The sequence below is a fragment of the Anopheles merus genome, chromosome 3R, assembly GCF_017562075.2.
Source record: "Anopheles merus strain MAF chromosome 3R, AmerM5.1, whole genome shotgun sequence".
NCBI classification, from domain to species: Eukaryota; Metazoa; Arthropoda; class Insecta; order Diptera; family Culicidae; genus Anopheles; species Anopheles merus.
In genome coordinates, this window is record NC_054084.1 from 40,298,382 (window position 1) to 40,325,437 (window position 27,056).

General features: G+C 43.3%; 1 protein-coding gene across 19 annotated transcripts in view; it reads left to right on the plus strand.

Annotated features, from left to right (window-relative positions):
• Window positions 1–27,056, plus strand: part of LOC121596416 (neural-cadherin) — a 270,549-nt gene that overhangs the window by 60,568 nt on the left and 182,925 nt on the right. For 11 of the 19 annotated variants that reach the window (XM_041921323.1, XM_041921332.1, XM_041921333.1 and 8 more), the window contains exons 3-10: window positions 17,463–17,474; window positions 17,567–18,005; window positions 18,131–18,347; window positions 18,442–19,227; window positions 19,295–19,528; window positions 19,611–19,802; window positions 22,901–22,912; window positions 24,102–24,292. In XM_041921323.1, coding sequence (XP_041777257.1) covers window positions 17,463–17,474; window positions 17,567–18,005; window positions 18,131–18,347; window positions 18,442–19,227; window positions 19,295–19,528; window positions 19,611–19,802; window positions 22,901–22,912; window positions 24,102–24,292 — 2,083 coding nt within the window. Of the gene's footprint in view, window positions 1–17,462; window positions 17,475–17,566; window positions 18,006–18,130; window positions 18,348–18,441; window positions 19,228–19,294; window positions 19,529–19,610; window positions 19,803–22,900; window positions 22,913–24,101; window positions 24,293–26,685; window positions 26,877–27,056 lie in introns of all 19 variants that reach the window. The other 8 variants (XM_041921336.1, XM_041921338.1, XM_041921341.1 and 5 more) reach the window with 2 other exon arrangements.

Sequence of the window (27,056 nt, forward strand, 5' to 3'; positions counted from 1 at the left end):
GTATGTACGAGAGGTAAAGGTCAAACATAAATCAGAAACCACCGAAATGGTATGTTTGTGTTTATGATATGATATTAAGGTTTGGTAGCCGGTCTCATGGTACAGTCGTCAACTCGTACGACTTAACAACATGCCCGTCATGGGTTCAAGCCCCAAATAGACCGTGCCGCCATACGTAGGACTGACTATCCTACTATGGGGGGAAATCAATAAGTCACTGAAAGCCAACCCCACAAGTGGGTTGGCAGGCCTTGACCGGCATCGGTTGTTGAGCCAAAGAAGAAGAAAGATTAAGGTTTGGTCAGCGAATTAAATTCGTTGTGTGCGTGTAAAAGAAGCATGTGTTGCGAGTTGTGTTGGGCGTGACATTTGAAATGAGCCCCTTCGAAAGTATCGCACTTTTTATGTGCTCAACAGAAGTAAGTGAAACTCTCTCCCTTAAGAATCCATCATAACAGGATGATACACTTGAAGAAGAATGTATGTAGGCCATATTTTGACCACTTTGGGGCTCGTGCTATTACGATACGAAGTTATGAGTTGAGATTGAGCTCTGCAATTTAATAGATGCTCTCGAAACGCAACAAAGCCTCACACATACGGGGGGGGTTGGGGTTTATCCCGGGCGTTGCTTTTAGAATCGTAAAAAAGTTTACTAGCGATTAAAACTTTGGAGGATGTGTTACGTATCTTATCGACTTCTCTTTAGCGCTTCGAGGCGCGCACTTACTGGAACATTCATGGAACAACTTCTATTGGAGCATTGTTGTTGTTTTGTTGGTGGTTTCTTTTTGGGGCAATAAGAAAAGTAATTTGAAAATGTTCGTTGGTGAAACAATCGTGCGATATGTGGTTTGCTTCGTAATGGTATAACATTATTCTCAAGCATCTTAGGGCATAATTATCAGCTACGCTAAATGTACACTCCAGTTAGTTTCGACAGGGTTTCGCAGAGGTAAGATACGCTTAACAATATTCGTGATCTTTTGCACATTAATTTGAAAGCCAGACGACTTGAACATAGCTAGCCGTAAATGTAATCCCATTTTATAGAAGAGCTACATTGGTGCCCAGAATCTCTTGAGGAGGCCGCTTTTTGGAGCCGAAACTTGAGCTTTAACTCTTTCTGTAATGCTGATCCTCCTCTGTTCTGTTGATGTGTCGGGAGCAACAACAAACATTAAATGCACATGTGGCACGGGTGCATCATGCTCCTTCCAACGGTGTGATCTCGTAACGAGCCTAACCGTCATGCTGCATGAAATCTATTCTCACGTCGTACCGTCTCTGTGCTCCGGAGTATCTGCAGCAGGGCTGGAAAGTTTTTAATGTCTTCGGTACAGTCTTATCCATCCAAAAAGCAAAGTTTGAACTTCGTGATGCGGTGTAGAGGTAGATACAGCCTTTAGATACAGCCATGCTTTCTCGTCGTTTAGTTTCAGTGGAGACTGGGGGCTTGTCTTCATTTCTCGGAGTCTTTCTATCCCACTTTTCCTTATGCCAAGGTAGAAGGAAACACCGTCAGCGATGGTTTAGTTTTTTTTTTGTACTGTTGTATCTCTTCCAAAACTCATGTGTGCGTGTGCCTTCTGACGTACCGAGCTTCTTTAGCTCCCCACACTACCTCGGTAATCCATCCAATCACTTTTGACATCGCGCACATGCCCGGCGCATACGGTAGCAGGACGACAACACGTTTGATGAGGTAACTGCCGCACATCTTGCGAAAGTTTTTGCGATACTCGCTGCGCTGCGTGCGGCTATTCTTGGAGCGGTGTCGAGCGAAACACAGACACACGGAAGCATAATGGCTTCACTTCACTTCTGACTGCTCTTCGGTTGCCAGTCAAGGAAGGAGCATGTTGGGGGAAGTATCCGACAAAAAAAGCGTTAGCATCATGCCCTTGCTTTCGTACACTTGGTAGGAGAGCCTACAAATTACCCCGATGTTGTAACTGCGCACGCTTACGCCCCGTAACGGTGGTGTGTGTAGAGCAGTGCTGTTCCCCGGTTCCAATGAGTTCCTTTTGTCGTTTTCTTCCCCTACAGGATATACCACTTTTCGTGAATAAGGTGTTCCTGTTCTGTTCTGTGTTGGAACGAAAAGAAGACAAAACGAAACGCAAAACAAGGGTCTGGTGATGTCTAGGCTTCTGTTTCCTTTTTTTTTGCGAGACGGAGCTTCGTGGCTCTCGGAGTACGGCTGCTTACAATCTCACTATGTGCTGCGCCTGGTGCATGCCATTTGCCGTGGCAAAAGCGGTGGTGGAGCGGCAGACATAGCACGCGCGTGTGAAACAAAGCAATTTTTTTATATGCGCCAGCAGCAGCCCTTCTGCATAAAGGATATCTCGCGGATGTGTGATGTGTAGTAGATGCGGTATATGCTGGGCTCCCTTTTCCGGTTGCCGCGGGCAGTCGTACAAGGTGCGGGGGTTATCCTTGCTTTGTAATGTTTGCTTCAATTTCTATGTTCTTTTTTCTTTCATGCGTTCTTTTTATTTTTCGCCAGGAAATCGACCTCCACGCCCGCCACTGGCTCGTGCGGCTCGTGTGTTGGGAGGAAGTAGCATTGTTATGTTTTTGCACCGTGTTGTTCCACACCTTTCCATAAAATTCCTCTTTTTCTTTCGAAGAATCGTTTATGCGTCTATTTCTGCGTGTTGCTGTGAAATTGCTTTTTATCCTGGATTTCCCTTCAAAGCAAAACAGGGCTGGCTGGCTTCGCTTGGGGCGCTTAAGGCAACGACTTTGGAGTTCTTCGATTGCGTGGTTAGTTGATTAAGTTCGGTGTGGGCTTAATTTATAATTTCCAAAAATGCTGTCTTCAGCCCTGAGGGGGCATATTGGATACTGAGTTCCAAGCTTTGCATCGTACAACTCAATTGGGATGGGAAAGAGCAGAGTTCTGTGTGTGTGTGTGTGTGTGTGTGTGTGTGTGTGTGTGTGTGTGTGTGTGTGTGCGGGTGTGTGTGTGCGGGTGTGTGTGTGCGGGGGTGTGTGTGTGCGGGTGTGTGTGTGTGTGTGTGGTGTGTGTGTGTGTGTGTGTGTGTGTGTGTGTGTGTGTGTGTGTGTGTGTGTGTGTGTGTGTGTGTGTGTGTGTGTGTGTGTGTGTGTGTGTGTGTGTGTGTGTGTGAACGCTGGTATATTTGCTAAGCTGTGATTTCCTCTGTACTTTCTGAGTATTCGATCGCCGCAGGACCTAAAAACAAAAAACAAAACCAATAGGGGCTAACGTTAAAGGCACATCAAACAGCGCGTGATTTCAGATCTTTAGCGTTGTTTATGCTATAGTGCAAGCATATATCGACGGAACAGGCACTCGATGCAGTTCGAACCGCTACAAAGGCGCGGGATGTTGCCCGTTTGGTGAGCGAAGATATTCCCAACAAACGGTTTAGTCTTTACACGTTTGTCTCGCTGTGTGTGTCAAAAAGGGGTTGATTTATGGCTTTGCCGCTACAGCCGTGTGCACCGTTTGTAGTTTTATGATTTCGATTAATTTTTTATTGTTTTCATGTTTCTCCAGCACTCGTTTGCCTATTGGAACGACCTTTTTTTCAATTGTTTCTGCAAGAAAAAGGGTGCGGAGTGGTTTTGTTCTTTTCAGTTTTTCCGCGGGCTGCGCTTCTGTATCGTGTACGCTGTGTGCTCTTCTAATGTTTGTTTCCGTCTTTGCTGATTGTTTCCGGCTGATTGTGCTGCGTTTTTGTTGTTTGTTACGATGGAAAAGTGATCCGCACCCGCCCGAGACCATGACGATCACGTTCGTAGTGCCCGCCTCATGGCTCGCTGGTAACAGGAAACTATTAACAAAATAAATAATTGAGGGACCGCGCACGTCTTCAGTGCCTAAGCCTCTCTGGACCGGGTAGCGTATGCGAAACGAATGAAGAAAAGCACAAGTAGAATGAAGAAAAGCGAAAACAGAGCAGATCGAATAAAACGATCGAAAGGAAAAATGGTCCAATCAACCGATCGATCGATCCTATGAGATGTGGCAGTATTTGTGTGTGTTCAATGCGCTTTGGTCGCACTGTTACATACCACGGTCAAGGTTGGGTGCAGCTGGCTGGAGCTTCTTTCTTCCCCTTCCAATTTTCCGATGCAGTTTGTTTGCACGCCCAGGGTGTTCGGGTACATGTCGATACAGTTCATCGCACCACCACACGGCGACTGCTGGGAAATTATGAGACGTGAAAAATCAAACATTGTATGTGGCCCTTCGCGCTGTACCAGCTTGGTTGATTGTTTGTTTATAATCTCTTTGCGTGCTGCAGCAATTTCCTTGCAGCCCAGAGCGAGGGGACGATTTAAAATGTGTGTTAAATAAAATCCCAACACACAATGGCCCACACCGTCGTCCGGTCGGGCTAATTTTACGGCTATTGGTGCCGGATAGCATGGTTGATGAATATCACCTTTCCAGTGTGTGCGTACTCTGTTTCGCTTCCCTCTTTCCCGTGTAACATTCAACAGAAAGTAAACACAAACACATTAGGGGTCGTCGGGTGGATCTGGCAGATTGAAAATGGAATGCGCCGTTGCGTGATTAATCAGTGAGGTTTATTTTTGGTGCGGCTTGCCAAATGAGCTCTCCGCCCCTCTCTCCGTCCTGTTCGCGTTTTGGCCAATTTTGTGGACTTACGGACTGTGGAGCTGGGGCCGAGTTGAAATGGTTTAAAATTACTCACGCACACGCGCTTCCGCTGGAAGAGATAGTCGGGCGCTGAAAGTAAAAACAAAACCCGCGGATTGTGTGATAAATTATTGCTTTACATGAAGGCTGAGGTTGTTGGTTGCATTCTCTGAATCAGAACACCTTCCCTTTTTTGCTTTTTTTTTCTATCCCACTACTTTGTCAACGTCGCCATTGCTAAGTGCGGGAGGGTGGTATCAGATCACGGGTAACGGAAGATCGCTCTCTTCTCGCACGAAAGTGAAGCGCAAAGAAGATAGCGAGACGAAGGATTGACGGATCGTTTCCTTCCTATCATCCCCCGTTGGTTGGTTGCGTTAGTTCTCACACACACAGACACACACACACTCATAAAAACACATGTTGTCGGGTGGAGAAAGATGGGATGGGAAGGGGAATGGATATGCTGTCATCGCAACGTTGCAGAAAATCGAAACCGACTAACCCAGTGCTGCTACGGAAGCCGCGTCTCTGCCGCGTGTGCTCAACCGGAAAGCCTTTCCTATGCAGGGCTGCTGCTGCGCCGATGCTGTTGCGGTTACAGGGACGGGACCAAGTGTACGCGATCCTCGCACTGCCACATGCGTCTCCTGTTCGGTACTTTGTCCCGAGGTAACCCTTTCCGGATGGGGCGAAGGGCTGAGCCGTGGATGAGAAACGCGCGATCATGCTGAACGTCGCGTCCCTGTAGTGGTGTAGCATGTGTTGGTGTGTGTGTTTGTTTGTGTGTATTTTAGCTGCTCATTCAAATTCGATTGCTTTATTGCTAGTTTGGCGGCTGGCGGTGAGCGCGCCGAGCTAATTGATATTGACGCACCAAGCAACGGCGGGTGGAGAAAAGCGAGTATGTGGTTGCGGTTTGGTTAAGTGACGGAAACAACTGGAAACAATTTGACAATGCTCTTTAGTTTGCAGTAGTAAAGGGCGTGTCGATTGTTGATGTATGCTCCAGCTCAAAAACATCATTAATGGCTAGGTGTTCTTTTGTATGGCTCTATGTTTAATTGGTATGTTAAGTTATGTTTTTATATCGTAATAAAAAGGGTTGTTGAGTTTCACTTTTAATCACTTTTACTAGTTGACTACAGTGAGCTTCGATTCACTATTTCATAGTGGCGAGAATATCGGATGCAAAAACTTATGGACGATCTTCCTAATTTTCCGACTCATTTACAAACCAAAACACATAAATAATAATCCCTGCTTCATTTTGAAGCGTCACTTTTTCACAACCAAGCGATATATTTTTCCCTTGTAGAAAACTTGTTATCGGTTGTTGAATTATTATTTAACCAATATTTTTATTGACAAAATGTCAAAATAAACATATCCGAGGTGCTTTTTTGAGCAAATAAAATATAGAATAACTTTTCACTTACTTTACTTTAAATTTGGATTTTTCTTTGGAAATTAAATTTATAATAATAAACCATAAGTATAATAATAAAATTATAAGTATAGTAAATAGGTTATCTTAAGTTGTTGAAGGATGATCTGGGTTGTTTATTTTTGAATGTACTATTTTTTTACTTTTAAAATATATTTTATGATATCGATGTTGCAGAGAAATAATATGTTCTCCATTGAAAGATATCATGCGACAAAGTAAAAGGTTACCAGTTCAATAACCCAAGGGTAAGGTATGCTTAAAAAACCCCTGCAGCCTTTTTCCCGTGACATGGAAAGGCATTCAAGTTTGGAAAACCTCTCCATGTACTAACTCCGCTTATAGCATATATAATGTATAACCTCCCTATCTGCCTTCTTTATAGCATTCGTGTGGTCTAAAGCAACTACTAAAAGAAGAGCCGTTTTTTGTCATGTGTACCCATCCCACCCCCTCCCCCCCCACCCCATTCGTAGACAAATATGTGAGCGATCTTTTTACGCTGCCTAGCGCGTCACGCTCCTGTTCGTGTGTTTTGTCTTGCAAGCGCACATCCTTCCAAGGAAGTAAAACCACTTTCGGTAGACGCTTTGCCGATGGCGCTCAGCTCCGAAAGTCAAACACCGGTTCCAAACTATTGTCCACCGCTGTATGTGGTGCCTGGTTGCCTTGGGCTAGCTCGCAACCAGCAACAACAACTGTCCCGCCGGCCGGTTGGCCGGAAGAAGCATCATCATCACCAGCGAACCGCAAGGATTCAATTTATATCCGAGAAGATATTTCCGGCACACAGTCGCACGGGTTTGTGTGGCTCGGTGTGCATTAGTGCTGGGGTGGTGTATGTGTGTCAGCTGGTGGGGTATAGGGCAACTGTGGACGTACCGTACGACGCAGCTCCTTCCCGATCCCGATGAATGGGAATGTGTGATAAGCGAAATGAAAGAGTTGACCGTGTGCATGTGTTTCGCTGGCGGCGATTTCTGTCCGCCCTGCGTTATTTTTCGGAAGGCCCTTTTTTCTTGTTTTTCTCTTCTGTGCGCCCTTTTCACGAGTGCTTTTCATGCGCTTCATCGTTCCGTCCATGTGCGCATTGCACATGTGGTGTGTGTGTCGGCAATATCCTAAGGTCTTTTCGGTTAATAATTTACTCGCGGGAATTGAAGGGTTTCGACTTTCAGTTCTTGGCCGCTTTTGGCGGTTTCGGCGGGCCTCGTAAACCCTGGAAGTAGCGGAGAGGGCTCCTTAGTGCGGCGGAAATGAGCCTCCAGTTGTGGACGAATTTTTGGGCGTTTATCTTAATCTTTCGCTTGCCAAACAATCGTGGTACGATGTCGAGTGGTCGAGGAAGATCCGTTCGTTTACTTTTCTTTCCTGCCCTTCGATCGTGCAGTGTTAGACTGTTGGAAACGTACGAACGCTGCTGCATGCACTTGAAGCGTCTATCGTTGCCTGGGATCTTGATCCCTCTCTCTTTCTTTCTTCGAGAATCCTTCAAGACGGAAGCGTTTCTCGTCGGGCTGGTTGGATTTCGGGCTGTCGTTCTTTTAGCCAAGCTTGTAGTTGTGCGCAGGGCAGGGTGTGCTCGGGATGGCAAAATAAATAAACAAAAAAATCAAATCCGAATGAACACCAGGACGCAGCAAGTAAACAAACGCGTATTGTTTGATTGCTCTCCTGTCGATTCCTGTATTATTGCGCATTGCAGATGTGTGACGTAATTCCTTTCTAGCTGTTACCATCCCGTCTTTTGTTGAATGATGGGTAAAGTTTCCGAACAGAAGGGAATTTTTGAAGCTCTTGAAGAGTGGGAAGAATAAAATAAACTTTGTTGTTGAAATTATTTGTGTTGTTTTTCCCGTAGAAGTTTTTACTATGGTGAGATCAATGTGATAGTACTTTTATATGTTTATTTTACAAACTTTTTGGTAACAAAACAAAATAAAATTTTATATAACTAGTTTATAACGTATTAAGGCGACACAAATGTGTAAACCTTTTGAAAAAAAAAAAAACTGGAAATAGTGTGTTTCAAGACGAAGAAATGTTCGCCCTTGGTCGTGATGTCTTCCCTGCCGCGTTTGCCGAGACACTAACATAGTAGACGTCCGTCTTGTGCGCACGGCGCTTCCTTGTTTGCGAAGAGAAAGCATCCGTTCAGCGGTTTTATGTTTACAACCTGTGCTGCATTAACCATGTACCATCACCGACATGCAGCAAGCGAGGATACTGTGAGGTTGAAGGGCCGTGCATCAACGTCCATTAGCTTATTGGAGTCTTAGTTCCAATAGCGGGACAGCGCTGTGTGCCTTGGTCGACGTGTATACAGAACAGAAACTTCACTATATTGATGATGCTTCGGAGGATGAGCTCAAAGGGAGGGTGTGGGATTTTGTTTATGTAGCAAATTTACGTGCTATTTCATGCAAAATTTACCTTTCCAGGGAAGGGTTTGGACGAGTGTACGACACATAATACGTGGAAGGCTTTCAGGCGCGCGTTTTGTACGCTGAAGCATCCGCATGTGTCCCGTACACGAGCAACGATACATACATACTCCCCAGTGTGTGCCAGTGGACGAATTTGATACACTATTGATGTGTACACTGTTCGTGCCAGTCCACGGCGAAACGTTTCAATCTTGGGCAAAGATCATGTTCCAAGCCTCCGAAGGCCGATCAATTGGCAGGGAAGGCAGGATACCGATGAAGCAGCATATTGCAAATATTGGTAAAGCGTTGCCCCTTGACCGTGAAGCAATGTTGTTGATGGGTTCTGACTATTTTAGCTTGATTTTCACTTTGAAGTGTTTCCATCGAAAGCTTTAAGAAAGAAGCGTTTTTCGATACGGTTTGGTGAGTTGGTGTGTACTGTTAGAATCATTTCTGGAGGCGAGTCAATACAACTTGCAGTGATCTGGGAAAAACACGCTCTGGAACGGTCAGCGGAAGCAAAACTCACACGAACAATCCTGTGGCGGTGGAGAATGTTTTTGACTCACCGTGTGCTTATCAAGGCAGGAAAAACAAACTGGCTAACAGTTAGAAACTGGCAAAACTTTTAAGGAATGACATTTTTTGTTGCTTTGTTTTGGTTACCAGCTACTTACTTTTGGCAAACTCCTTGGTTTTAGACGGATAATGAAAAAAAGCATTTGTATTTTATAGTGGAAAGTTTTTGAACCCCATATTCCACGGATATTCCCCCAACGGCTGTGGCATGGGACAGAACTGTTGTTGAGTTTGTATTTTGCCTCTTATCGATTCGGAGACGGAAAATTGGTGGCCCTCCACCGAAAAGTGGCCAGCAGTAAAATGTTGTTAGAAGCCACATGTTTGTTTTGCTTTTGAAATGGAGAGCACAAAAACAATAGAAAGTTTTCCCGGGTACACATTTCTCTGCACTTGCTTGAGGTCTGTTTGTGTGGGTATGCGTTGCAGGCTCCTGCTTGGCAATGACGTTTTTTCCGTTATTTAGTGTTTGATGTTTGTGGCTTCGGTGGGCCCCACGCCCCTGCGGAGCTCTCGGGAAAACGTTTGCAATTCTTAATACGCCAACGCTATTTGCCTTATAAGGCATTGGAGCAGCGATTGCAAACGTATGGAAAAGTTAAATAATGTTTTATTAACGACATTCCTGGAAGAAAATGCACACACCGTCACAGGCACCTGGAGAGGGAGGCTGTGTGAAGGTAGGTGGGAGATTTATTTGTGCCTAATTCAGTTTGGTGAAGTTGGGACGCAAAAATTAAAACAGTCAACCGCAAACGAAATTTTATCGTCAACTTGTGCCACTTCTTCTTCCTCTCGTTCCGCATGTTGTTGAACACCCCCAAAAGAACACCTCAATTTCTCCCATCATTTCGCTCGGTGGCTTGTCGAACATCACTAGGGGGAGAGGACAGGGGGTATAAAAATGCGAGCGCACCGAAATGAAATTAGATCCAATTTGCATACTTATCCGCATACTGTAGGCATTGCGGAGGGGAAGCATGCGAATACCCGTTCCGTTTCCTGCTCTCCCAAGAGCACTACTCACCCGGCCCACCAACCCCCGGCTAGAACGCAACGGTTCGGTGAGGTCCAGTGCGCGGCGCCATTAAGGTTTATCCTCCGTGTGTTCGCTCCAGATAGAGCACAGTCTACGGCTACCGTTATCTCGGGGACCGGGGACGACCGGCTGCGCAAACTCACCTAAATCATCGACCTCACGTTCCGGAAATAAATCATAAAATCTAATAAAATAAAGTATTGCCGTAGTTTGAATAATGGATTTCATTGGGCACACACACGCGCGCTCAAGTGCACTGCTGTCCGATTATTTATAGATCCTTCAGCGAGGCAGCAGTTGTGCAATTTGGGCTTTTGGTGGTAATTCTTTCCACCCGCGGGTGCATCTAACGAGTTGCTGTAGATCGCCGATAATTCAAATTGTGCTTGATTTAAATAGACGTCTATTAACTGAGGCTTTATTTTGGGTTAAACATTTCCTAAGACGTCTTATTAAATGTTCTCCAATTTAATTTTCAGACTGTTAAGACGCTCCGGGGAGACATATATAGATTCCAATTATTGCGCAGAAAAGCTTGAAACTAGCTCTTCTTCCTCTTGCTCTTTCTTAGCTGACCGAAGCTGTTAGGAGACATAGATAGCATGCTTGGTGCACTAATGCTGCCGCTGCTGGGAACCGAAGAAACATTGACGTGTATCATCTTTCCTCCCCAGCGATGAACATCGTGCTCCAACGGGTGCTAACATTTAAACAATAGGGTATTAGATTCACTCGGTGCGCACAACAATCGTTGCAAAATGTGCTGTACTTGCAGAAGCAAATGCAATTGGTGAAAGTTTCGCCTTCAGACGGTTGAAGAAGCGCTGGAACACAGGGCGTTGTTGAAATAAAATCCTGAGCACATTTCCTTTCAACGAAGATTGCGGAGCGTGTGTTGGGGCGGTGATGTATGCACAGCGCGGGAACGGTCGGGTGTCTTTCATATCCCGGGCCAAGGTGTTGGCGAGACTCGGGTACTGTGTGTGTGCATGTTCTATGAAGCCCTCTGTTGGTTACTAAACGAACCGCTTTGTTGTCATCAGGCTCAATCCTTGGGGCGGTTTCCGGTTTCACTTATCGCGCCCAGCATTGCCCAGTCGCCGTGCCGTGCACCGCCGTGGTGCATTTCACCGATTGTGTAGAGATAGAGTGACATACACATGAAATAATACCGGCTATGTTTCAAGTTTGCTTTGGCGAAGGTTGGCAGAGGTAAAGGAGGCGGAGAACCGTTTGCGAAGAGTTGCAAACAAAACTGAAACAGGGAGTTCTATGTTTTGTTCACAAACGCCATTTGGGCGCGCGTTTGCCGTACGTTAGAAGTTTTGTGCCGGTGTGTGGGGTGCTCTTTGTTCTAGTAAGTAATCTTCCGTATAATGCTAAAATGAGAAGAAGCTAAGTGTTGGCAAGGTTTCAATTTTGTAGATGAAGCAGCACAAGTTAGTGAGGCAAGTTGTTAAAAATATATGACAGTGGTTAGTATGGTTAGTTATTACTGTACATCTTTTGTGATGCAAACAGCAATACTGTTTAAAATTAAAGATGATAAACTATACCAAGAAATATGATTTCTTTATAACACAACATAAATTATCCTTAATTTACCCGTCTCACAATATCATCTAGAAAATAGATACGTTTTTCTAGCAATAGGACTCTAAATGGACAACACATTTTCTTATTAGTAATTCCGTTCGCACACTTCCACATCAATCGCCTTAAAGTCAGGCTGCAACCGGATTAAGCCGTAGTTTGCGTGCACGTTTTGGCAGCTCCAGGAAAAATTCGTCGAACCGAGGGTAAAAATTAATTATTTTCCTACCGCCGAACCGTAATGTGTCTCTGAAAAGCGGGAATGTTGTACTGAATGTCAGAAAGGCTGCCTGAGGGAACTAGAATAGGTTGGGAGCAAAAATAATCCTTCGGGAAATGGGTGGTATGTCTGACAAGTCGCGCCATGTTGGTCAGACGGCTTGTAGAGGAAGTCTTTCCGGGATGGCAAAAAAGAAAAATAAAAAAATACAAGTCCTGCAAAGTCGTCCGGGAATGCAGAAACGAAGAGCAGCGAGCGGGTTTGGCATTTTGGGGGTTTATATTCGCACCTACTCCGTAAGGTTCTAGATGGATGTGCTGTGGCTCAGAAGGGGGAAGGAAAGCACAAGGAGTCACAATTTGCAGGAAAAATCGATTCCAGACAATTTTGCTCTCCTTCTGCTTCCTCCAAGGCTCTCCCGGCGCGAACAAAGCAAATTCCCTTCGATTGTGGTGGTACGTTCAATGTTTGCAGGAGTCGTCCTCCCCACACTCGATGAATCATTGCCGTTTTTGCACGATGGGCTATGATGAAGACAAGCATTTGATATTGCCATTCTCTGCTAGACGCCACCGTGTCCAGCTAGAGCGGAAGAGGGAGCATGGCGAAAGAAGAGCAAAAACCAAATGGGAATAATGCAATGGGAGAAAGTTTTTTTCCTTCGTTCGTTAGCTTTCGGATCGTACCGGCGTAGTTTGTTGCCGGAAGCAGCCTTTTGTCCCATTTTATGCTAGCGCTAGGTGACGAACTTTGTGAGTGTGTATGCTTTATTTTCTGTCTTTTATTTTTTTATTTCTCTTTCGTCGGCTTATCTTGTTCAATTGTTTTCAAGTCGTGTATTTGAGATCGATCGGATGAGTGCACTCTCTACCCTTGGAATCATTTCTGATGCGACGAACCGATGACGAAGAACGAGAAAGACAAGCTATAAGACTGTCTTGAGGGAATTGGATTTGCCTTCATCTGACCACCTTCCCATTTGGTCCCACCGAAGGAATCGTTCGGGAAGGGTTTTATCGTTCGGGAAGGAATACATCGCACTAAGCAGAACAAGAACGGCTTAAGAAACCCAGAGGACCCCTTAGAACAAGTAGCAAGAGTTCCAAGCCGTTCTCGATGTGCACTCATGAGTGAAGGAAGTAAATTAAATTAATATCAACCGTAGAACGATGTGTATACGGCATCGCAGCACAAGGGTAGAATTGCAATTTCATTAAGTGTATCTTTGGCATGTGTGTATGCGTTTTCTTTGGGGGAGGAAAGATTTATGGATATTTTTCACCTAAACACGTAAGCGTGGTGTATCAGTCGAGAAACGGCCTCAGCATCCAATCCAAAGCAGCACAAGAATGAAAAGCTCCCGGGTGCGCGTGGTACATTAAACGTTTGCAAGCTTCATTAAACCATTTGGTCCTTCTCTAACTACGCCATAAAGTATTCGCTGGTTTATTATGTTGGCTAACGTTCAAAAACTGAAGAACGGGTGTACCGTTGTGTGTTTTTGGGGTGTTTATGCAGTTCTCATGTGCGTTAGCGTTTTGTCCCGTTGCTCGTGTACGGTAAACAGCCTTGATGAGTTGATTTTGTGGTGTCCCGAAAACCACCCGCATCGACGCATTTCAAGCGGTTAAACCCATCAGCGAGAAAAGCACTAATATTTAATTAGAGAGGACTGTTCTGTGTGCGTGGTTGTTAGGGTTATGTTGCCAGCCCACCAATAATTCACCAACCCGCTTAGTTTGTGCATGCTTTGGGCAGTCGCAGTCGCACACATATGCATTAGTTGCTAATTTAAAGCCCACAGAGTGGGACCACTGAATCGTAAACATATTATTTTAGGCAAAAACTATACAGACCCAAGGCATTATACAGTAAGGTTTGCTAATTGATTGTTCATTGCAAAAGAGCACAATGCTCAAAATATGTTAAGCAAATGAGTTGAGCATGTACACACCATCGATATTTGTTGTTTGCCGAACGAAAACAGCTAGCTCATTTCGACGCTTTAGAATATAATTTCATTCGAGTGCTAAATTTGATTACATTTCACTGCTCTAGGGCTCGTTTATTATCGGAACGGGCTGGCTGGAACGAGTCCAATCAATTTTTACTGAATTTTAAGCCCACCTATGACTGTTTCTAGCATCGAAATTTCTTGCAGGTTTCATCTATAGCAAAAAGGCCGCCTACAGCGCTGGGGGTCTGTGTTCAGTTCTGAGATGCTATCATCTCTTGCCAAGTAAATAATGTTGGAGGAAGCAGATATTTTGAAGTATAAGATAGATCTGCCCTTCCTGGACATTTAAGGTTCTTTTCTTTTTGTTTTTTTTTCTGTTGTGGGTTAGAAAATGATTAGGACATGATGTGGGTGTATGTATTTAAATAGACTAGAGTGGGTAGCTGCTTTGTATTACAAGGTTATGGTTTTCCAATGCAGCAAACATATTTTTTACTCATTCAATAGGATACTTCAAACCGAGAGCAAATGAACATTAAATTAATGTCTAAAATCACGGTCTCAGCTCTGTGACCTTAGTAAGAATTATTGAACATAAGTTAGGATTAAATTCCATTAATATAGTTTTTTAACCTCGAATTAACAGGCTCAAATAAGGGTATTAAAAAAAGTTGCCTAAAAAATTAAATAACAAATCCCTCTTAGGAAAATTAACTTTTAATAGTTCTGATTCCGCCTTTTGTCTGATACCAATAATGTTCAGCTCAAGCACAACTCAAGCTGAGCGATGAGGGATGAAAGCTTTCCAAGATTTCACTTTGGTACATATTTGCTGCTACCGTTTGGAACATTCCGTTGGGAGATCGATACAGAGTTTTCTCATGCCGTGGGATGATAGCATACTTCTAATGTTCGTTCATCTGCTGCAAACTTCTAGCCAAATAGTTCATTGTTACCTCATCCGTTACCCCAGCGAAAGTGTTTGGTCAGTAGAGAAGTATTCTATCTATACATTCCGGTAGGGTCAAAACGATACGCAGTAATCTAAAATGAAGTCTCATCCAGTTCATGAATATATAACACGGCAGTTACTGATGTTGTTAACAGGACACACTGGGAAGATGCTCCCGTGTGGGTGGTTAGTTTGCTTAGTGTAAATAATACATTAGATGTGTATTGTGCATTGCGTTTGTGTGTGTTGAACTATTCGAACACTGCCAGGAAGTATCCAGGAAGGGATAAAAAGGCTCCCTTTAAAACTGATGTTCATTCATGGGACAGGATCGATAGGCCAAAACTGCTCGTGATTACGAAAGTTTCATGTTTGGGGCCCTGAAAGGTGTTATCCATTTGCGTCAATGCATGTTTTTCTTTGTATTGTTTATCTGCTTGCTTTTGAGTATCTCTTAAAACAAACCATTACCCCGTAAATGTCTATTAAGATAACTGCACCAAAAAATCTAAGAGCTCTGCATATCTTCCATCTCCATAATGTGTCATTTGGAGCTCAATCATTTAATATGATCCAAAAACATTGGTGTCAAAGGCCGGAAGCTAGAGTCATTTCAAATTTGGCTCACAGCTCTTCATCATTGCCTAGCTACTGTAAGACACCTGCTGTCCCGCCTTTTTTTGCGAAATTGTCAGTCTTCCGAAAAACCGTTTTACGGTGTCACGATGGCCCAAGACGGCAGCAGCGTCCCAAAAATATTTGGTTGGGTTTGTTTTTTATTCGAGAAAATACAGTGCAAGTAGTTGCCATGGGAATGGTATTAGATTTTATCAGAGGAAATAAAATTATCGCCACAATACACGATAAAAATAAAGCTACTTGAAGCGTTGGAGGGAGCCGTCGTGGTCGTCTCCACCGTGTCCAACGGTGTCTGCCATCAAGCACCAGTAAAGGGCGTGAGATTGGACGGTTCGATGAGTCCACAGCCGGCCGTGTAAATGTGCCGACGTGGTTTTGGTGGTGGGAAATCGCCGTGAAAAGCCAATGGTCAAGAAGTGGTAATAGTTTCGACCAGGCACGAGGTGGTAAAAAGAGGTGGCAACATTGGTACAAAATTAGATCTATCACCGCAGATAGCCGTACATTGGGATGGCTCTGGACGGCACTTGCCCGTGAAATGGTCGTGTCCCAGTTGAGCGCAGTTCGTCTCAGAGCCAGCGTTCCGGGCGGATTGAAAATAACTAGGTTGGGAAAATGTGTGTACGCTTCTTTGCTTTTTTTTTGGGGAGAGGGCGAGGTGATAAAGGGTGGAACCGAGGCCCCTGAGAATGAGGAAAACATGACAAAAAAGTGTAATCCCTCCCGCGAGCACACAAACACAACATAAACAACAATGCTCGTGGGGGTGAGGCAGTAGTGTTTGATGGACTGTTTTGCAGTGTATTTCCTTCCTGGATCCACACTGTGATCGGTCAGGTGTAAAACAAAACACAACGGCGCAACATGATTGAATTAATTTACAATGTGGGTCCAGGGCGCGTGTGCGTCAAAGGCACAGCGGTGTGAGAGAACCATGTATTTAATTCACGCAGTTTTGGCACCTTTTGTTTTAGGGTTTATTCGGTGCGGTTTATTGCGGTCCAATGATTTCCGTATTTTTTATATCACTTTCTCCATTCAAATAATTGGGCGGAACGCTGGGCGGATGATTGCGATCCAGTGGGAACGGAGAACGACCGGTGCAAACTATCCCAATCTTCAGTCTCTTGTCACATTTCTCAATTTAGATGATAATTATCAAAAAGTAAATCTCATCGCTCGAGCATACTTCTTCTCCAACTTTGACGTTGGCTGACAGCAGTTCTGGAGCGCTCTTCATTTTTTCCCATTGAGCTTAACTTTCGAATTGGAGATGAGTTGCGAAGTTGCGGTGCTTTCGGTGCGCTTCGTCCGAGAAGGTGCGCTCCACGGGCGAAATATTTTCGCAAGAGATTGCTATCGGCCCATGGTTGGTACAAGGCCGTGGTTGACGCGGATGTGGGGAAGAGAAATACAGATAGCATTGCAAGTATCTGACGCTTGAAATGACGATAAAATGGAAGAGGATTTCATTTGATTTACGTTTCATGCCCGTCTCTGATATGCTATCGATCTCTGGGACTGATTGGGAAGAAGCTTACGCTCTCACTGCAGCTCTTGGATGGGATTGAAGGTATGTTTTGTAAAAAAGGGATTATTATTCACTCGGGTAATAATCCCTGGAGCTGAGTGACGACTGTGTAGTGACCGTGACATAAGAGTAGTCAATTATTTGTTTTCAATATTATCAGGCTTTCTTTCTATTTAAACCAATTTGATTGCTATGCCGGTGGACTTCGAGAACAGATCTTGTTTGTCTTTTTTCGCAAATTGAATTGTAATTGTGGTCTTCATTCTTAGCACTTTAAAAAAGTCGTGTGAACAATATGACTCAATCGACAATTTGCCGTTGTTAGTAGTATGTGGTGGGGAATACACTTTTTAGATATATTTTTGTCGATATTAATGAATGATTTTCATTTCTTCCTTTCCATGTCTTGCGAATTGAACCAATCATTCCAATGGCAGCTGGCCTAAAATGTAAGTATATCGCCAAACTGTTTTATGTTTCCCGAAACGATGCGATAGAAAAATAGATTAATTACCTTTTTCTGTCTGCTTCCCACACATAGATACCGACAATCAGCGCGTAATAATTCACGTGAAGGATGTGAACGATGAGCCGCCATACTTTATCAACCGTCCGCTGCCGATGCAGGCGGTAGTACAGCTGAATGCTCCACCCAACACGCCCGTGTTCACGCTGCAGGCACGCGATCCCGATACCGATCACAACATACATTACTTCATCGTACGTGACCGTACCGGCGGTCGGTTCGAGGTGGATGAGCGTTCCGGTGTCGTGCGGACGCGCGGTACCGACCTGTTCCAGCTGGACATGGAGTACGTGCTGTACGTGAAGGCGGAGGACCAGAACGGCAAGGTGGACGACCGGCGTTTCCAGAGTACGCCCGAGGAGCGGCTATCGATTGTCGGTGGCAAGCGGGCGCCCCAATTCTACATGCCAAGCTACGAGGCGGAAATTCCGGAAAACCAGAAAAAGGACTCGGAGTAAGTATCGTGTAGTGGGAGGAAAAGAAGCTTGCCATGGACTCATCGAACCGTGTGCAATGCCCGATTGTGGAATGTGCACATTCCACTAACGCTCAATTCGAATTTCCCATTTTCTCGTGCAGCATCATTTCCGTGAAGGCAAAATCGTTCGCCGATCGGGAGATTCGTTACACGCTGAAAGCTCAAGGCCAGGGCGCTGGAACCTTCAATATTGGACCTACGTCGGGCATTGTGAAGCTGGCGAAGGAGCTTGATTTTGAGGATCTACGTCAGCCGCACGTTTACTCGCTGGTCGTTACCGCAACGGAAGATTCGGGTGGTTTTTCCACCTCGGTAGAGGTGAGTTGCAATCGGACCGGAAATAATGACCACGTGCTTAAAACCACGTGCGGGCACCATATAATGCTATTGATTGTATTCTGTCTTCCCATAGCTAACGATTCGCGTTACGGACGTAAACGACAATGCGCCCAAGTTTGAGCTGCCCGACTACCAGGCACACAACGTCGATGAAGACATTCCGCTCGGAACGAGCATCTTGAAGGTGAAAGCCATGGATTCGGACTCGGGCGCAAATGCTGAGATCGAGTATCTCGTGTCCGATGACCACTTTGCCGTCGATTCGAACGGCATCATCGTGAACAACAAGCAGCTGGACGCGGATAACAACAATGCGTACTACGAGTTTGTCGTGACCGCCAAGGATAAGGGCGAACCTGCCAAGACTGGCACGGCTACCGTGCGTGTGTACACTAAGAACAAGAACGACGAGGAGCCAAAGTTCAGCCAGCAGGTGTATACACCGAACGTGGACGAAAACGCGGGCCCGAACACGCTCGTGACGACAGTGGTCGCGTCGGACAAGGATGGTGACAATGTGCGGTTCGGGTTTGTCGGGGGCGGCACGAGCAGCGGCCAGTTCGTGATCGAGGAAATCACGGGCGTCATCCGGCTGCACAGCAAGGCGATCTCGCTCGATCGGGACAAGTATGAATTGAATGTGACAGCTATGGATGATGGGTCGTGCTGCGTCAACGGTGACGCGACGATTCATACATCTACAGCTGTTGTCGTTGTGTTCATCACCGATGTGAACGACAACAAGCCGGTGTTTAAGGATTGCGGCACGTACTACCCGAAGGTGGAGGAAGGTGCGCCGAACGGGAGCCCCGTCATAAAGGTGCAGGCCACCGACGAGGATAAGGGTGTGAACGGACAGGTATGAATGATGGTTACGGTACTGTTTATCGTTACGACACTAACTGATAACCAATCACGCTTTGCAGGTGAAATACTCGATAGTGCAGCAGCCAAATCAGAAGGGCACCAAGTTTACCGTGGACGAAGAAACGGGCGAGGTGTCCACGAACAAGGTGTTTGATCGTGAAGGTGACGATGGCAAGTTTGTTTCCGTCACGGTGAAAGCTACCGATCAGGGTGAACCCAGCCTGGAAGGTGTCTGCTCCTTTACGGTCGAAATTACAGACGTCAACGACAACCCACCACTGTTCGATCGACAGGTAATAAGACTTCGGTACCGCGCACGTATCTGAAATTATAATATAAATAACTGATTTTCTTTATCACACGTTAACTTTTTAGAAATACGTTGAAAACGTAAAGCAAGATGCAAGCATCGGTACAAACATTCTACGCGTGTCCGCATCTGATGAAGATGCAGATAACAACGGTGCCATCGTGTACACTTTAAGCGCACCCCACAGCCCCAACGATTTGGAGTATTTCGAAATTCAGCCGGAATCCGGCTGGATTGTGTTGAAGAAGCCGCTAGACGTAAGTATTCTTTGATTCGATTAGTGCACACGTACATCGAATGATTCGATAGCCCTACAAGTTTCCCACGAATCCCGTTTCACACTGTCCCTGTCCTCCTTTAATGTTGTCCTAAACATTAGACGATACTTAGCTTGCAAATTCTGTTGCAATACTCAGTGCATTTGTGAGCTCCGGAAAGAGATTGCATCGAACAGTAGCGAAAGCTATGATCGCGATGAGTACAGTCGGTTGTTTCTTTCAAAGTATTGTTTTCAATATGGCTGCCGCAGATAAATTATGAAAATGTACAGTACACGATAGTTAAATACCAAGATCCCTTGTGCCGCAACCGTGAAATGTTGTAACAAAACGATACGGCAACGATTGTCCCTTACTGTATACTATGGGTCGTGCCTAACGTGACTTAGAAGGGGAGTGAGAGAAAGAGAGAAAATAATTAGATTTCAGTCCAAACTTGTTATGATTTCTCTCGCAATTTCTGCGATGCTAATGATACATCCTTTTGTTTTGTTCCTGCCTCCGTTTGTTTGTTATCGTTTTCGTTTGAACGATTTGGTTCTCGTAAAACTGCACCGTATTTTTCGTATTTTATGTTTTTGTTTTTGTTTGATAAAGTTTATTATTTTACCGGTATAACGATTGTATGTAAAATTGTGTCGATATTTTCTATATATAAATATTTATAAGAAACTGATAAAATGCTGGACAAAGGAATGATAGATTTGGAAAGGAGTAGTAAATTGAATTGAAATTGATAAAACATATCATCACATTAATGTTATATTTTCCGTTTTGTATTTAAATAAAACGACACCCTAGAAGAAAGCAGAATTGCATGCAATGATTCCGTTTTAGATCTACCATTCGCTTGTTCTTCCAATGTAATTTGTGATTCAGCGGCACACGCAAGCTTCCAATTGCCGATAGAAGCTTGTATGGACTTTTTACAGCACCAGTTACATTATCAGTTGCCACTTTGCCATGAGATTCAGACATCTTCCTGCATACCGGTCGATCTGCTTGCCGCCGCCCGTGTGCGCTTCAGCTAAACGCTCCGCTCTCGACGAGCGGAATACAACGGATGAAGATGGCTCGATCTCGTCTCGCAGCATAATATTGAATTTATTGTTTTATAGACATTGTGTTTCCGATTGCAAATATTCTGTTCTTTCAGTCAACTGCACCGCGTACAATCCGTAACGAGGAGAAGTACAACAACTCGTTCTGCACCAGTATCTAGCTGTATGGTTTCCACTGCACCTGAAGTACATGTTAGCTTTCTGTTGGTGTCTCAAACTACCTATCTACTAGCGCTACTATTTTCTTTCTTTTGAGTGCACAAACTAAATGAATATTTCGTATATATCTACAATTATTGTACGCATATGCATTGTTTAGTGTGATTGGAAGCACGCACACCAATGCGTGGATAGCAACGCACCACTCTACGGCACAGCATTCCGCAGCACTTGTTTTCCGTTCTGTATCACAATTGATCTTAAGTTGTTGTGTGTTTAAAAATGGGTTGTAAGAACACTCGGTAATTTTTTTATGCGTTCAATTTGAATTGTTCTACGAACGGAGAATTTTCAACGGTACTGGAAACATAACACAATCTCATACCGTACCCTTTTAAATTCCTCGTTGTGGAGCGATCGTTTTTAGTACCCTCCGTTCTCAGCCAATAAAATCGTACAAAATAAAAAGATTTTTGATATTTTGGTACCACTTTACATCGGTTGTGAAACGGCATACAGATGGACGATATGGGTGATGTTTTTTTTGTTGAAATATTTTAGCACCACTTCCAACGCAAACATATATTCTGCTCACCCGAAAGGGACGATCCATCAAAGCTTACCTACCTAAAACATCTTAGTGGAGTCCTATTTATTAACATTGCTCTATGTAGGGGAACATCAACAGTGACGGTACAATTGCATATTTTAGCGGGTTTATACATGACTAGCGGTATTGTGGAATACGTTTTTTTGAAATTTTGATTTTAATTCCCATACTTGGCTAGAAAGTATAAGCGATATAGAAATAAAACTACCAGTACAGACGAAAAGAGATGATATTGTAAGTGACATTTTCGCAATGTGCTAATATGGGAGAGCGAACAAGCAAGAAAGAGGAATCCTTAAACATGCCTTTTTACTAAGTGAACACATTTTTGACCATTCGCCCAAACTCGTGCGCCAATTTTTCGGAAACGATCTACTCAGTCTCAGTTTTTTGTATGAGTAAATTGGATTTTTCTTCCCTTGTTTGTTTTGATTTTGGCTTTTAGTTCGTGATCAGACGAATAGCATTAAGTGTACTGAACATAATTTCTTAAATGATACAGTAACACTACACTTTTTGTTCATGTTTCTGTGATTTTATTACAACATCGCACACCTACAGACCACCATAAGTAACACCACCGATCACCCTTTTCACTCTTTGTTTCTGGTAGATCTTACCGTGTTTTTTTTGTTTTTATATTTTCATTGCGTTTTAAAAACCATTTTGGGTTGCTTATGATTTGAAAGCGTTTTTGAGCCCAGGTTTGTTTGGTTATCTTTTTGGAATGCTTAATTTGTGTTCGTCCTGTATCACCACCATCACGCCTCTCCTTGCATGAAAGTACCCTTTTTTATGTTCCTTTCATCTGTACTGCTTTGTACTCTGTAAAGCAAGATAAGAATAATACTGCAGTCACACCGATGTTGCTGGTAAGATGGAGCAAATCGGCATCGCACCAATTGCTCCATGTTTCTGCAATTGCTTCAAGAATGTTAAAACCTTATTTTCTGTTCATGAGTAGTGCGGTGAAAGTGAAGTGTTAAATAGTTTAAGTTGAGATCAAACAACTGTTTTGTATTACTTTGTTTTGTTTGTTTTAACTTTACATCTTATGTTTAAACTGCACTGTTAAATGGTACTTATTTCGTTGAGTTATTTTTACTGAATGTTTACAATTTTCTTTTCTCTTTTCCATTAATTTTAACTGGATATTCCCCGTTTCCTCGTGTACAATCAAATTCATAACTCTGCGATTGCGATATCTCGGTCTGTGCTGTGTAAACCCGCGCTCTGGTGGGCTGCAGGGTTGCTACTCCGTAAGTAGCTACGCGTCAGTGTCCACAATGTTGTTTAGCACAGTGAGAGTTTGTATCGCTATGTCCATTCTCTAATACCTGCAACTTGCGATTCGGCATAAAATGCCCCTCGGGTATAATACGTAGTGTTGTACTACATTTCCGGCACATCATTGGTAACTAAGCTATCACTCCCAGCCCCTATGCAACGTTTTCTAAATTGAATACAATTTCTATGCTATGCACTCCTAAACCGTCATACGAATTACGATCTGTGGTAGCCAAACTATGCTATGATGTATGAACAATGGGGCATTGTTAAATATTTAGATCGATTGAGCCTAAAAATGTACGATTAAAATTGTACTCCAAACATTGTTTGTGTTTTACATTGTATATTTGGTTTTGCTTCTTTGTTCTGATCGTCTCTAATTAAATTTATGTAACTTAAATTGATGTGCTCATCCTCGAAATTAAACATACACAAATGACACACCCATTGTATTTCGGCTAGCTACCAGTAGGTGGCGCTCACAATCACAATAACGCGTAACGCTCATCAGGCCATTTTCCGTCTGCTCAGTAACGGCTTAGTCGAGACACATTAACGTTACCGTTACACAGCTTCACCTTTATGTTTTTCGAACATCCCTTTTTGAACTTCCATTTCATCAATCCAGTTAGTCATATGCTTTGAATGTCATTAGAAACCTTTTAATTATTCATGCTAAAATCCTGTACCTGTAATAATTTATTGTGTTTTGTTGTCCGTGTTGATTATATTTCTGTGCATCGTTTTCTATTTTTATTAATAAATGTTTCCCTTTTCTTTTGTTGTTTTCTTTTCTTTCTTTTTTATTTTCATATTCCGTTTGCTTTGGTTTTCTGGTCGTATGCTGTTCGGCGTATTTGTCGGTGTCGTCCCGGCTTGATGTTTGGCGTTTATTTGGTTGAATGTACAAATTGAAACAATTTGAACATCACCAACCGCTCTAAACGTTAACTCGTCCATTCACACCCTTTTCTTCATATCCAATATTTATTAAAAAAATGAAACAAATATCTAAAACTATACAAAAAACTGACTGACACGTTCCCGACGATGAACTGTAATGATCTAAACAAATCACATCCATCCATCTTTCGGATGCAACTCGCGGGTCGCATTCCATGTTTGCCTTCCTTTCTGTGTGGCGAATAATCCCGGCAGCGTGAACGGTACCGGCTGAAGGTGTACGCCTCGGATAGAGGCGACCCGCCGTCCACTGCCGACGTGGACGTAGAGCTCGATGTGGTCGATCGGAACAATAAGCCACCGATCTGGGATCGCACTATATATGGCCCCATTCACATTAGGGAAAATGTCACTGTCGGTACGGTAGTCACATCGGTGAAAGCAAGGTTGGTATACAAAAGGATTCCTGCTGCTGCCAGAATAGTTGATTTAACAAAACAAAACAAAAAATATACCTCACCACTAACTTAGCTCCGTAAGCTGCACCGCACTGTTGTACTACTAATTACTAAGCTCCTCTTGTAACGAATTGTCTCACACTGTTATTGTACGAATATTTCCACTAAACCCATTCCTAACCCTTAAAGCTTGTAAGATGCAGTTCATAATACGCACACCCCTCACATTTTAAGCGTTTCTAAGAGCGACCGTTTTTAGAACACGTTTTAGAACATGAGGAGTGCGCGCGCCTGCGCCCGAGTTTGCTGGAGGGGAAAATGTGTATACCGAGCATAGTCTTGAAGCTCCAGCAAACACGAGGCATACACTGAAGCTAGCTTGAAATAACATCCACCCGAATCCGGTTGCACACACGGAATGAACTCGTGCAACATGTTTTTGACCCGTATTTTTGATGAGAGCATTTTGCACGAATCGTACGACTGTTGTGCTGCGGGTTCAAACAGCATTCCTAGATATATTTACAATCCTATTTGCCTTTAAATATTTATATTATATATCATTACATTGTACTATATATGCTAATAATACTAAATGATAAGTAAATTGTATAAAAGCCAATAAACAGCGAAGCTCTCATCGACAATATCCGGCTGGCGGTCCGCCGAGCTACACTCGGTGTGATCGAATCGAGACCATTTTAACCACCTGTTGATGCATATTTCAATACATTTTTACATTTTTGTTTTACACGTACGACACCACACAACGAACGGCGGATACAGAGCATACAGCCAAATAATATCCCTCTGTTCAGCTGTGCGACAACGTGTTTATTATTCTCAAAGTGTTACTCTTTTTTGTAGTACGGTTTTTTTGTTGTTGTTGTGTTTAAACTGATTTTCTCTCGTTCGTTCTCGCTCCCGCAATTAATTAGTCGACGGTAAATGTAATTTTGGGAAAAATTATCGATTTTTATCACCTATTAAAAACGACTGTCCAATTTTTTTCGTTGTGCGTAGAAGAAAAGCAGGTACGTGTTTTGACAGTTTGTTCTTCGTCGCGGCCCGCGAACATCGAATGCAATCATTTTTCCGGCGAATAGATTTTGTGACCCATTCAGAACGATTTTTGTTCTATTTTGTTCGTCCTGTGCGGCAGAATGAGTCCATAATTCTTTCCATTTTTGTCGCTTACAAAAAAAAAAACAAACAAACAAAAAACTAAAACAAAACAATAAAAGCGATCATCCCCTTGCCTGCCCCTCCCTAACTACAGCAATGCAACGGAAAATACGCGGCTCCATCCTACCTGGATGGGCATAATAGAGTGAACTGATTTTTGATCACCGAATTTGTTTTTTGCTCTTTCTCTCTTTCTCTCTTTTTCTCTCTCTCTTTCTCTTTTTTCTCTTTTTGCAACGATAAAACACACACCCGTGATTTTTGCGACGGTGGATGGTGGATTTTTGCTTCGAAATAAAACACGGACAACGATCTCGACATGAAATTGCTCAACAATGTTACACACGACACGGATATCAAAATCGTTTTTCGCTCGTTTTTGTGCTATCAAATTTTTGTATGTGTTTTTGTATGTGTGTTTTCTCCCCTTTACCGGCTCTGTGGTACATCGAATACGTACGATTGATGTTCATCTTTCTTGTTCAACCGCTGTTCTTCGCCTCGCCTCACTATACTCTCACTGTATTCCTGTCGTTTGTAAAATTATTCAACTCAATTCATGCAATTGATGTGTACATGATTTTGAATTTTGACAATTGTTTTCATTTTTCTTTTTGCATCCCATTCAAACCACTTACACACGTTGCACTAATGGCGCTCTTTTCTCGTCCATTTGTATTGTTTTATTTCACTGTGTTTTTTTGTACCGTCTGTACATTTTACATCATGGTATTTTTTTGTTGTTCATATACATGAACTTAACTTTATAAACACATTGTGATCGGATCAAATGTTGTGTAAAATATCAATTTTGTTCGATAACGTTTTTGTCTCTCATTTTTGCCATTTGTCATTGAATTTTGCGGTTACGTTTTTTGCATTTTGACACTATATTTTTCACCCACCATTCCATTCCGTGTTGTATTGCTGTACTTTTTGTGCGTTGATATTTTTGTTTTTGTTTCATCTTTGCACTTCGCTGCATACTATTTTTGTACCACACATTTACCGTTTGGATAAAATCTATTACGGTATTCCCACCCGCTTTTCATTCTCAATCCTCCCTTTCACGCAAACACGAACCAATGTTGTTTTTTGTCTAATGATATACGATCTGTTTCGAACTTAAAAAAAAAACTTTTTACAACGTAATCATTCCACACAAAAAACAAACAAACAAACTGCTACCACTGTAGCGCGAAACGTACAAACTCGAAGCGATGGCACAAGACAAAGGATATCCGCCACTGTCGCGTACGGTCGAGGTGCAGATCGATGTCGTCGATCGGGCCAATAATCCGCCGGTGTGGGACAATACGGTTTACGGGCCGATTTACGTCAAAGAAAATATGCCTGTCGGTGGAAAGGTTGTCTCGATAAAAGCCAGGTCTGTGTTTCGATGCGCCAGGATGCGCGTTTTTCTTTTCGTTTTGTTTTTTTTAAAGGAAATTTTACTTTTTATTTGTGTAAATTTACCGAACTTCATTTATCATTTAATTGCCGCATTTTGCCGTAGTAAAACACAAACCGCCTAGTAGTGGATGAATGTTGCTTAAACGTGATTTTA